A 12,345-nucleotide genomic window follows, 5' to 3' on the forward strand; every position below is an offset into this window, starting at 1 on the left:
GAAATACTGGTCTAGACAATTTATAAAGTAGGCCGTGTGCTGTTCCTACTTTACAGGCGAGACAGAGTGACATGCCGAGAGAGGTGAAATGAGTTACCCCCATTTCCCCCTCCTCCCAGCTTCACCTCAGGGCTTCTGACTAGTGTGCTGCTTTTCCCTTTGTCCTCTGCAGTCCTCCCAAGGGCCTTAGTCCCTCCTTCCCTTTGATTGTGAGACCTTGACCTTTGCCTGAAGCAGCTCTTCCTGCCTTTCCAGGTGAAATCCTCCCAATCCTCCCAGGCCTATCTAGACTGCAATGTGCTCTGGGGGCCTCTTCTGTGGCGGGCTGCACTCTGCCTTCCTTTATCATTTCTGCTGTCCCACAACAGGCTCCTCTCCATGTGACCTCCTTCACAGCAGGTCTCATTTTTCTCACCTTCCCCCCCCCCCCCGCCCATACTCCGGTGCTTTACAGAGTGCATATTCACAAACACATATGGAATTGACCTGAATTTGTAAGGGACTCACAGGAGAGGGGTGGGAGGAAGTGTTTCCTAGCCAGGACTGCAGGATTTAACAACATCTATTTAAAAGGAAAGATACCACTTTAGAAAAGATACCACTGAAAAAAGATCTCTTTACCTAGGTTATAAAAGTCACACATTAGGTAGAGGCTTCAAGAGTATAAAAAGTATACAATCCAAATTGTTTATCTCCTTAGCATCAGTAGATAGATTTAGAACCATGCCAGTTGGTCATGTGTTGCACAGAACTGTCAAAAGAATTCAAGAAAATGAGGGCCACTGTAGAAGACCCAAGGAAGTGCTGGATGGACCTGGGGCAGGACAGGAGCCAGAGGCCCCTGGGGACCTCCTCAGCAGCAGGGAGTAAGGGCACCTTTATAACAGCTATAATAGCGACCGTTAGGATGGGAATGGCTCTACCTCACCCAAATGCAGAAAATCAGTTCCAAATTCTCAAGAGAAAGACTCTAAATGGCACAGCCAAGTCTAGAATTCTCCATTCCTGCTTTAATTAGTTTGGGTTAACCTAGGGCTGTGCAGCTGGTGCAAATATCTAGGGAAGGAAGGAAAGAAACTCTTTGAAAAAGGAGATGAACTTCAATTAAATATTGACCCAAACTGGAATTTTAAGTTTAAATTTCATCCTACCACCAGAGATGATGGGGACTCAAGGCTAATATGAGGTCAATTACAAGTAGTTATATAAAGTACTGTATCTGTGATATAGTATAAAATATAATTTCAATCCTATTAAAGGTTTAAAAAAAAAAACCCACATAGAATTTAGCTAATTTTAGCTAAGTTTCAGGGACAAAGAAATCTATGAGTTTATATATCTATGATACAGATAGATATACAGATATAAAGAAAACTGAATTCCTTACCCAGGTTTTTCAGACTTTGTTTTGAATTAGAAATTCTAATTCTCTAGGACTGGGGTAAGGTAGGAGGGACTGCATGCTCAAATAAGCACCCCAAATTCTGTTCAAGATGTGTCATATTGAGAAACTTGCTTAACCTGACTCCTTAGAGTAATTAAAAAGGGGCTCAACTTGCATCTGTTTTTAATTAGATAAATAAAACGTGGGCACACCACATGTGTAGTAACACTAAATAATAAGAGCATGTACAAATTTTAAAATCACATTTCTTATCATTGTTTTTAATTGCATTTAGTCACATAATTTATAGTAGCATAGGTTTATAAAAGATGTTTAAGACTGGTAACTTAGTCTTAGATTTTCTTTGAAAATGGAGAATAAGGGAGTTGGTTATGAGTTAAAGAGTATTTCAGGATGACAAGTTGACTATAAACAAAAGGTACACTGATAGCAATTCTACAAACAGCAAATATGAATGTAACTTATTTAAGCCTATTGGTTCACGTTTTTAAAAGCACCCTCATTTCTTTAAAGTTAAGTACTATAAATGGTTCATGAGAGTCTACTGTGGACAATGATATACTCAATCCACCTAGTTGGGGAGGTGGGGGTAGGGGTGAATTTATGTGACCATTCAATTCTGATTTGGGTTCAAAAAATCAAACTGTGTTCCAAAACAGTCACAAGTAGCATCATCAGTTCCTCAGATAATACAGCTCCCAAAACTCTCATCCTCCCGGAGACCCTCCTTTTCTGCTCTGATGTACACATGCCTTTCTTTTAAAGAAGCAATGAAAGTATAAAAGTTCACCAAAATTCTGAAAGTCACAGTTTGTAAAGCACTAAATGATAGTAGCTTTGGCATCTGATATTCCAGTCACTTTTGTTACAAATCTTTGCTTCATTCTGGGTCAAGGCGAGGTAAGACGGGAAGAATAAGATTCCCAAAAGCAGAGTCTTGAGTTATGAAGTATCCAGATGAGTGTGCATGTGCGTGCTAGGGAAGAGTTAAAAAAAGCAAAAGGCAATTAAGCTATTAGAAATCACAATTTTTCAACCAAGGCATTAAAATTACTTATCCTATCTGAGTGTTTAAGACCAAATTTATTTTAAAAATCAGTTCTGCTGCTAATTTTGTTTAAATACACAGGAGATGGACAGTAATAAAGAATTTATATTAACAAGCTGCACCAGGCACTCATTTTTCAGACCCACTCTGTCCTTTGTGATTCTCTAAAGTCAATAATGAGTCAAAGACATGAACTACTTTGTTCCCTGGAGTGGGGAAACTTGCAACAAAGACCCCCAAATCTACCTTTGATCAACAAAGCAGGAGCTTGAGAAAGAAGGGCAGTAGTTGGGAAGGGAGTGGGGTGGGCAAGGGAGCTGATTACTGGTGATTAAGATCCCAGCATTTTGTAGAGAATGTTGAAATGTCAGTAACAGAAAACCACCAGCGACCTCCCTCTGTCACTAGAGAAAGGAAGACTGTTTTTAGGTTGCCTTATGTGAGATGATCTTTCATGCCTCTTCCAATTCTGAGATTCAAAGTTTTAACAGCATAGGTAATGATGGCTTAGTCAAGGTCTCTGGGAATGTCAGTTAATCCAAGATCGCTGTGATACTAAAACTGTTTATTACTATGAAGAACAGTATTTTTTAAACTGATGGATTATCATTTCCTGTGCAACAGGTATGCTATTAAAAAGAGAATCCAAACAACAGTAAACCAGTAAGATTATCAAGGAGTGTAACAGCATGACAAATTTGAAAAAATATATGTATGTACTATTAAACTAGCCGGTTCAGCTTTTAAGATCATTCTGTCCATCCAAATATCCTTGTACGCAAGCAACCCCTTGCCAAGGACAGTCCCGACTCAATGATGACCGTGTCAAACCATAAAGGATACTCTCATTACTGCCGTATGGGTCCTTCAAATCCTCTGGGCATGATGACTGAACATCAGAAAACCATTGCAGTTATGTGTGGAACGTTTTTATTGATACTGCTCCACTGAAATACAAACTAGGGACTGTGCTGGCCTCCAAGACCCAGGAACGCTCCAGAGACCCGAGTGTCACTTCTACTTTGCTCACCTGCAAAGCCGCCTTTTGTTGGGCTGCAATATGCTGCTGCTCAGCATGATCCCGGAAGTCCTTATTAAGAGAAGGTCTCGAGAGTGCAATGCTAAAATGGGAATCTTAGTTATTTGGCTGTTTAAGGTAGAAGAAACTTCCTTACTTCTGAATTGCATTTTTCATTATATATTCTTTATAGGGATTAAAAAAAAAAAAAAAGGCCTCCCAGAATGTCTTTTTTTCCTTCTCCCACGGTTTATATTAATTTATATGAAGAAAGCTTATGTTATTTTACTGGGGCTTCAAATTACCTCTATTTTTTATTATTTTTTGGATGATCTATGGTCCCCTACTTTCAAACTGATTTGAGGTACTCCAGTCTATCATAAGGTTACATTTATGATGAAAATAGAAGCACTGAATGTTTCAAGCAGGAGGTGCAGCAAGCAAAAAGCCCAGGGATAAAGAGCTTGGCATGTCTGAAGAAATTAGGAGCTTGATAGGACTGGAGGTCAGGGTTGGAAAGGGGTGAAGTGGGTTGGCAGAAAATGACAGGGGGGGGAGAGAAAGGCAGGTGCCCTCTGAAATAAATTAAGAAATGTAGATCTTATCCTCACAGTAAAGAGAGATTCCCAGAGAGTTTAATAAAGCAGAGGAGTGACATGATCACAAGTACCACATGAGGGCTCAGAAAGACCACGCTAGGCAGACTGTGCTGGTCACCTCCTCGACAACTGTTTATCTCCCTATTTCCTTGCTAATGGAATCCAAACTTCATTCAAGTATTGGTGGTACCATGCTTCAGGGCTGGCCAGGCTCATCCCTCAGGGGATGAACTCTGATCGGTGTAAGACAATGCCATTCCCATTCCCTTTGTTGGTTTCTAGTTTAAGCAAGAGAAAGATACACAATTCTGGGCAGCTAGGCTTGACGGGCAGTCTGCTGGGAGGCTTCTGAGAACATTCTCCGCACTCTTACAAGAGAAACGTAGGACAGGAACCTTTCTGGCTTCGGCCTCTATAGCTGGCTCAGTGTGGGGTGAGGCTGAGACTATGGCAGTCCTATCTGGAACATTAGGGAGCTGCTGGCCCACAGAGAAAGGCAGAAAGGAAGGCTGGAGGGAGGCCGGAGCACGGCTCACCCCGCTGGCCACTACATGAAGCCACTCCGGAACCACCGGCTCTTCACACTCCTGGGAAACATACATCCTAGCGTGTATGCCAATTTTCTTGGTTTTCTGTTACTTCCAGATTAAAACATCCTAACCGACACAACTGATAAATATATTCAGGAGGACTGAAGACTACAGGAAGTTCAGTGAGGAAGCAGCTATCGGAATGGGAGTGGCCAGGACGAGGGTGGCATCAGTAGCCATGAAGAAAAATAGGCAGATCGGAGGCATGTTTCAAAGCATACACATAAGAGGATGGCATCTGCTTGGAGATGGACATGAAAGGGAATAATAGATGAAGTCCACACTTCTGACTGAGGACTAGTAGATCGGTGCCATTCGCCAAGACAAGGAACCCAAGGATAGTAAGTGGTGAGTGAGAGCACGGGAAAGGAAGAGGAGTTCAGCTTGGGACACACTAAGTTTGAAATGCCTAAGGGACATGAGGATGGAGCTACCCAAGAGGCAATTTGGGACGTGGGAGAAAAGACGAGATAAAACTTATCGGCACATAAATAACAGGTTGTGGAAGTGGAGGCAACTGGCCAGTGAAAAGCTGTGTGAGGACAGGAAACTGGCTGTAGGACCGGACTCTGAAGGGCACGGACATTCACGACACAGGCAGCGGAGACGCGTCTGCAAAAGAAACCAAGACCGTGTGGCACAGAGCCGGTGGAAGCCTAGGAAAGAGAGTATTTCAAGAAGGACAGAGTGATCAGTGGTGTCAAACAACACTAAGACGTCTAATAAGAGAAGGCCCTCGGCCCACCCGATTTAGCTACCACCACGAGGCTGCAGGTGACCGAGGCAAGCACCTATTCTTAGGAAGGGGAGAGTGGCTCTCGAGTGAGATTGGAGTGCGCTGAGGAGTCAGTGAGTGAGAAAGTAAAGGTGAGGACAGACAGCACTTTCAGGAGGTCTGGCTGAAAGAGGGGGCAAGGCCAGGGCGGTGGCTAAATGCGATGGAAGGAGGCAGAAACTGAACACAATAAAGATGAAGCCACCTACATTTTACCTGCTTTGCAGAATGCTTAAAAAGGGGGACGCTGACAATAATTTCAGCAACAAACAAAAACCACACAAAACCCTTTTCTTTTTTTAAAAGTAGGCTCTGGGGACCATTAAATATTCTAATTAGAATTAGAATATTTAAGATCTAATCACTTCGTCTAATTTTTTTCAAATCTAACTTAAAGAAACAAAACATGTAAATTGCAACATTACAGAGACAAACGTCTGCCAACCAACTTGAGGTATTTTGTCCAAGATCTTTTTTATATCACTGAATATGAAAACCACATTATTCTTCAATACCTTGCTCCAGGATGATTAGTTGAAGACTGGTTCTGCATTAGTAATTTTCTTTTCTCTTTGTCCAGTTCTGCCAAGATTGCAACCCTGTTTTTGTTTTGAAAACCTAAAAAAGGGGGTGGGGGGAGGAGAAACAGAGAGAGAGAAAGATAAAAACATTTTAGAGCTATTTTTATAGACGCAGGCCATCTAAAAACCCAGCAAGCAAATTCTATTCTCTAAGAAGATAATGAATCCACTAGCGAATAGTTCCCCTAGATGGTTACACCCTTTTCCTACCGCTTCCCAGCGACTTTACCAGCACAGCCCATGATGGATGCAAAGCAGAATACTGACTGAGGATTTTGAAGACTTCGTTTTAAAGAACTGTAATCACCAAGGTTTTCAGGAGGAAAACAGCAACAGACATGCTCACATCCAAACAATATTTCTTTTTCGTTGTCAACTGCTTTCATTCAGAAGTGACAGTCTTTTCAAGGAACAAGTCAAAGAACTGCAATGGACTACACAGCAATTCTGAGAAAGAAATGGAGCATAACAGATGGGGCACAAAAATGTGTGTCCTTCATCAACTACTTAATACTGGGCCTGATTTTGATCTTCAAATTTTATAAGATCTAGAGCAGAGGATGCAAAGTCCTGGCCCAGAAGCAGCAACCCAACTAGGTTTTATAATCTGAATTAGGGGCACCTGGATGGCTCAGTTGGTTAAGAATCCTTTTGATTTCGGCTCAGGTCATGATCTCAGGGTCATGAGATCGAGCCTCACATTTTCAACATCACACTCAGTGGGGAGTCTGCTTGAGATTCTCTCCCTCTGGCCCCCCCCCATGCTCTCTCTGAAATTAATTAATTAAAATCTGAGTTAAATGCCAACATGTAAACACTGAGAGAATGTAAACAAAATCCTCAGATTTCTTGCTTCTCTTGAAACATCTCAAGCACTGGCAACAAGGGATATAGATATCCCCATGGTAAAAATTAACTAGAATGAAGAAATAATCATCACTGTTTCATCACATTAAAAAGACACTGGGCACTCTCTAGCTTATTACAGTCCTTATCAGACTTGTTTATATGCCTGTGGGCATTTGAGTTTGATCCCTAATTTAGAAAAAAACAAATGGAAAGATAAAAGGCTAGAAAACAAAGCCCAAAGTGAGTTCTCTGTAAAGTGAAGAATACTTTCCAAGGGAAAGTAGCACTCTTCCATTTGTATATATGAAGATGCATATATAAAAAGCAAGGTGCACCATTAGGTGTATTTCTAACTATAGGACAAGACTTTTTTCCACTTCTCAGAAGAGGCTAATGCATCCTTAGAAGATAATTACGTAGTTCCATCTTTGTAGGAATTTAGAGATACTGTAGATATAAAATCTGATAGTGGTGGGACACCTGGGTGGCTCAGTCAGTTAAGCATCTGCCTTCAGCTCAGGTCATGATCCCAGGGTCCTGGGATCGAGTCCCACATCGGGCTCCTTGCTCGCGGGGAGTCTGCTTCTCCCTTTGCCTGCCACTCCTCATGCTTGTGTGCTCTGTCTCTCTCTCTCTCTGACAAATAAATAAATAAATAAAATCTTTAAAAAAAAATCAATAGTGTCTAAATTATGTGATGAGCAAAATAAATAACCACACTCAAAAGTACTGGTGTGCTGTTTATGGAAATACCCATTTCTCTCAAGATTAATTTGTTCACAAATAATATTTTAGGGTCACTATCAGTAAAGAAATTGTATATACATAGAAATTGTATGTACAAAGCATGAAAAAGACTATATGAAGATAATTTGATCAATAATGTTCAGATAAATATAAGCACAACTGAGCTTTCCAATGTTCTTCAATGTGTTTAAGCTTACCTATATTATTTTAAATGGCTGTCCTCTGTGAAAAGGAACCAGAGTTCTAGGAAGAGTACTAGTTGCATGTCTTAGGGCAAGAAAAAAAAATCAAGATGTGCCTGGAACATCTTGTTGTCAGAAAGCAAGAAGTTTTTTTTCTTTTAAACATCCAGGGTAGTGCTGAAAGAACAAAGAAGCCAGGCGCCTGGGTGGCTCAGTCAGTTAAGCGTCTACTTTTGGCTCAGGTCATGATCTCGGGGTCCTGGGATCAAGCCCCATATTGGGCTCCCTGATTAGCGGGGAGTCTGCTTCTTCCTCTCCCTCTGCCCCTCACCCTCATTTATGCTCTCTCTCTCTCACTCTCTATCAAATAAATAAAATACTTAAAAAAAAAAGAATAAAGAAGCGCATTTGAGGTTAGCCAGGCTGTCACAATTGGAACATTAAAAAGAGAATAATAACTATAGCTAAATGGAACAAATTAAATCTATGATAAGCCATGACTCCATAATAAGATACAAAAGGGAAAGTTAAAATACATAAAAATATAGTTGTAAAGAAGGGTGAAAATAATTATTATAATTAATAATTAGGTCAGTTGTAATAATCACAGTTAATAATTAGGTTAGTGTTAACATTTAGGGATTTGTTTCTCCTATTAAGTATATGTCTGTTTATAAAGTATAGCTGCATACTTTTTTGTTTAGGTACACCGAGGAAGGGGTAGATACAGGGAACTGGGGCTAAGCCAAATAGTTCCAGAAAAACATGTTTGGGACCAAGAACAAGAGAGGTGGATTCAGCACAGGTTCTCTCGCTCGCTCTCTCTCTCTCACACACACACACACCATTTAACAGGAGCCCCAGTGGTGATGAGCACCCATGTCACACAAGGACCAAGCAAAAACTGTGAGTTCTAACTGGATGAGTTAGTGAAATTCCTAAAGAGAGCTAACTCTTAAGACCTAATGATCCCTGACCTCTTGGGAAATGAAATGCATTAAATCCTGGCAGTAAAGCTACCAGAAAAGGGCAATTCATAACGAAAACAGAACACGGAAGTATTTCATTTAGGGACTAACTCCAGGCTGCAAGAAATTAAAAATCTATGAGACAAGCGTGAGCTTAAAAAATCCCATTAACTCAGCAGGTAAAGTTTAATGATAGAAGGGACCCAGTGCACAACAACAACACAGCTTTTAAATCATCTTTAAAGGCATAACCAAATCTTTCGTTTTGGCTGAGAATTAAACTTATCAAAAAACACTAAATCTTGACTTACCTGAAATTTTGTTTTGTTTTGGTAGTGGTAAGATTACTGTAACCCTAGGAAGGTATAGAAAGATTACTATAATCCTGGGAAAGTACAGAAATAAGAATCTGGGAAGATTATTATATCCCCAGGAAGAAATTAAAAAAACAAGTACAGAAAGAGTAAGTTAATTAATTAAACCCATGGATTAATATTTTAAAATAGATTTAAGTGTACTAAGTTTTGCAATCATTACAAAGTGAAGTATTACAGTCATATTATTTATAATTCTAATTTAAACTACTATAGAGAATTTAACAAAATAAGTTTATAATCCTAAATGTTTAAAATTTTTTATTTTAGAAGTTACTTTATTAGATGAGTGTAGGCTTAATACACCATTAATTAAATTATGAGCAGTGATGACTATTTTTCTCCATGCAGAGATCCCCTTGGGACTTTAAAGAATTCATTAAAGTATTTAAACAAGGGGTCACCGGAGTGGGCTAGCCCATAGCCTTCCCTCCCTAGTAAAGATGGGATGATGCCTATCTCTGTATCTCATTTAGTGCCCCATACTCCCACCCAGAACTCCGAGTTTTATCCTTATAACCCCTCCCTCTTACTACCCACAGCTAAGCAATCACCGAGTCCAGTGAATTTTATGTCCCAAATGTCTGCTAAAATAACCTCCCTTCTCAACTCCTTTTCCACAGTATAACCAAGCAAAATTATCTTTTGCATAATATTCTAGATATTAATGTGTATCTGCAGGCAGCTGAGAGCCACAAAAGCTACTTTCCAGAGAAAGGGTATGGTCAGATCTTTTAGGCTTTTATTTTCTGATCTTGTCTAATGTTCCTGAAACCTAAGCTTCCTTCTTGATTTTTAAAAAAATAATACAGTATTATTTTACATGTCTATTTTGCACAAAACATTTACATTATAAAAGTATATAAAAGTCAACAGATAGCACTTAGGAGATAATAATAGCTTATTTCAAATTTGAAACTTAAGGCACAAACTACGTAATCTATCTGGTTATACGAAGTATAATGTTCTATAGTAAGATTCTCCACCTTCAGGGTTTATACAAACGAACTCTAACTAGGACATCAATATATAACATTTAACTGTTTTATTACACTCACTACGCGAGTTTTTTTTTTAAACATTCACCTATCTCTTGCCATAATTTAACATTTGATTTTTACATTCTTTTACACATATCATAGTTACATGTAACTTTTACATTCTCAGAAACATGAGAGTGTTAAAGATATATCTCATGTATAGTACTTAATATTCCTTTATAATTAACCTTTTTCCTAATAAAATTATCTTAGAATAAGGCAGCACACTCTAAACTACTTCTACTTTTAGAACTATAACCCTATCTCCATTCACAATCATATATATTTTCACTTCTACATCCATTCATAGAAACATATAACTCCCACACATTTTTTTTGTCACTAAAAACATTCCCAAGGAACTGGCATCACATCAAATTGCATTTAAAACCTAACAGCTGATAATCACTTTACATGAATAGCTCTATCACACTTAAATAAGCACTAACTGGAATTCTTTTTATTGGAAAAAAAATCTAAAGCTAAAGAATGAAAATTACTCTAAAATATTACTCAAATCCTTTCAAGTGGTTATCCTACAGGCTATATATTCTTTACAACTATACATTAAATCAACATATCATACTTAAGGTACCTGTTCAGTATTAAAGGAAAGTCACTGTGGCACCATTAGTTTAACATGTTTTAAGTTGTTTACTGAATCAACATATATTTATTGTGTATTTATCATATACAGGCACTAGAGAGGTTCTAAGGATACAATGATGAGCCAAAGCTGGACATGATTCTAGCTCTCATGGTTCTCAAACAGTCCAGTGAGGATAGAGATGATCAAATAATTACAGCAATGAATGTATACTTAGAATCTAAGATGAGTAGTCTGAAATAAAGAAAGAAAATTCTATAAGCATTTATAACAATCCATTACTGTGGGAATCAATGTTGAATAAACTTGACCTAGGCTGGGAGTAGGGGGAGCAGTGAAGGCTTCCAGAGAAAGTAATGCCTGAACTGAAATCTAAAGGACAAATAAGTTCATTAGGGGTCGGCGGAAAAGAACACTTTCCCCTGTAACAAGAGCACTGTAGCTGCAGTGTTGAGAACAGACTAGACAAGAAGAAACAGGAGACTATGACAGTAGAACAAGCTAGAGATGGCAAAAGTTGTTATGGGCCAGGGAATGGACAGATAGGAACATATCCAAGAGCTATTTAGGAAGTTAAATCAACAGGACACTGACAGAGTAAAGATTAAGTAAGGAATGACAAAGAAGGTGTCATGGATGGCTCCTAGATTTTTGGCTCATATAATTAAGTGGTGAATTATTTCTATTGTTCTATTGCTGCTGTAACAAATTACTACAAACTTAGTCTCTTAAAACAACACAAATCTATCATCTTACAGTTCTGTAGTTCAGTGGTCTTACTGGGCTAAAATCAAGGGCTGCATTTCTTTCTGGAGCCTCTGGTGAACAATCTGTTTCCTTGCCTTTTCTAGTTTCTAGAAGCTGCCTGAGTTCCTTGGATCATGGTACCCTTTCTCTGCCTTCAAAACCAGCAACACTGTATCTCTCTGACCCTTCTTCTATCATCATTTCTCTGACCATAGCTAGGGAAAAAATGTGCTACTTTTCAGGACTCACTAGATTAAAATGGGCCCACCTGGATAATCCAGGATAATCTTCCCATCTCAAGGCCCTTAACCTTAATCACATGTGCAAAGTTCTTTTTGCCAGAGAAGGTAACATAGTCACAGGTTCTGGGGATTTTGAGGTGGGCATCTTTGGTGGTGGGTGTGGGGAGGGGATCATTTTGCCTACCACATTCCCCAATAATATATGTATTCAGTGGTTAAAGCTTAAACCTCATCCAGAGGAGACTGCTTGATGTCTAAGTCTTAGCAGAATAAAAGCATATAACATTATTAAGTTAATGTGAGTTGATTAGTACCAATTAGTTTTTTCGGTATCTAGTTAATGGCAAACACTTCTTGTATCTGGAGAGATTGAAAAATTATTCAACTCAGGGCACCTAGGAGGCTCAGTCGGTTAAGCATCTACCTTCGGCTCAGGTCATGATCTCAGGGTCCCGGGACCAAGCCCCGCGTACTCCCTCTCCCTCTGCCCCTCTGCTCGTGCTCTCTCTCAAATAAATAAATAAATAAATAAATAAATAAATAAATAAATAAATAAATAAATAAATAAATAAA

General features: G+C 39.1%; 1 protein-coding gene across 1 annotated transcript in view; it reads right to left on the minus strand.

The window, feature by feature from the left end:
• Positions 1-1,658: 1,658 nt before the first annotated feature.
• Positions 1,659-12,345, minus strand: part of LOC110581378 (INTS3 and NABP interacting protein) — a 17,413-nt gene continuing 6,726 nt past the window's right edge. The window contains exons 3-7 of the mRNA XM_021691197.1: positions 10,898-11,017; positions 9,074-9,117; positions 5,951-6,053; positions 3,484-3,574; positions 1,659-2,381 (exon numbers count right to left, since the gene is read on the minus strand). Coding sequence (XP_021546872.1) covers positions 2,286-2,381; positions 3,484-3,574; positions 5,951-6,053; positions 9,074-9,117; positions 10,898-10,935 — 372 coding nt within the window. The 5' untranslated portion in view covers positions 10,936-11,017 and the 3' untranslated portion in view covers positions 1,659-2,285. The remainder of the gene's footprint in view (positions 2,382-3,483; positions 3,575-5,950; positions 6,054-9,073; positions 9,118-10,897; positions 11,018-12,345) is intronic.

This window comes from Neomonachus schauinslandi, chromosome 13 (assembly GCF_002201575.2).
Source record: "Neomonachus schauinslandi chromosome 13, ASM220157v2, whole genome shotgun sequence".
NCBI lineage: Eukaryota > Metazoa > Chordata > Mammalia > Carnivora > Phocidae > Neomonachus > Neomonachus schauinslandi.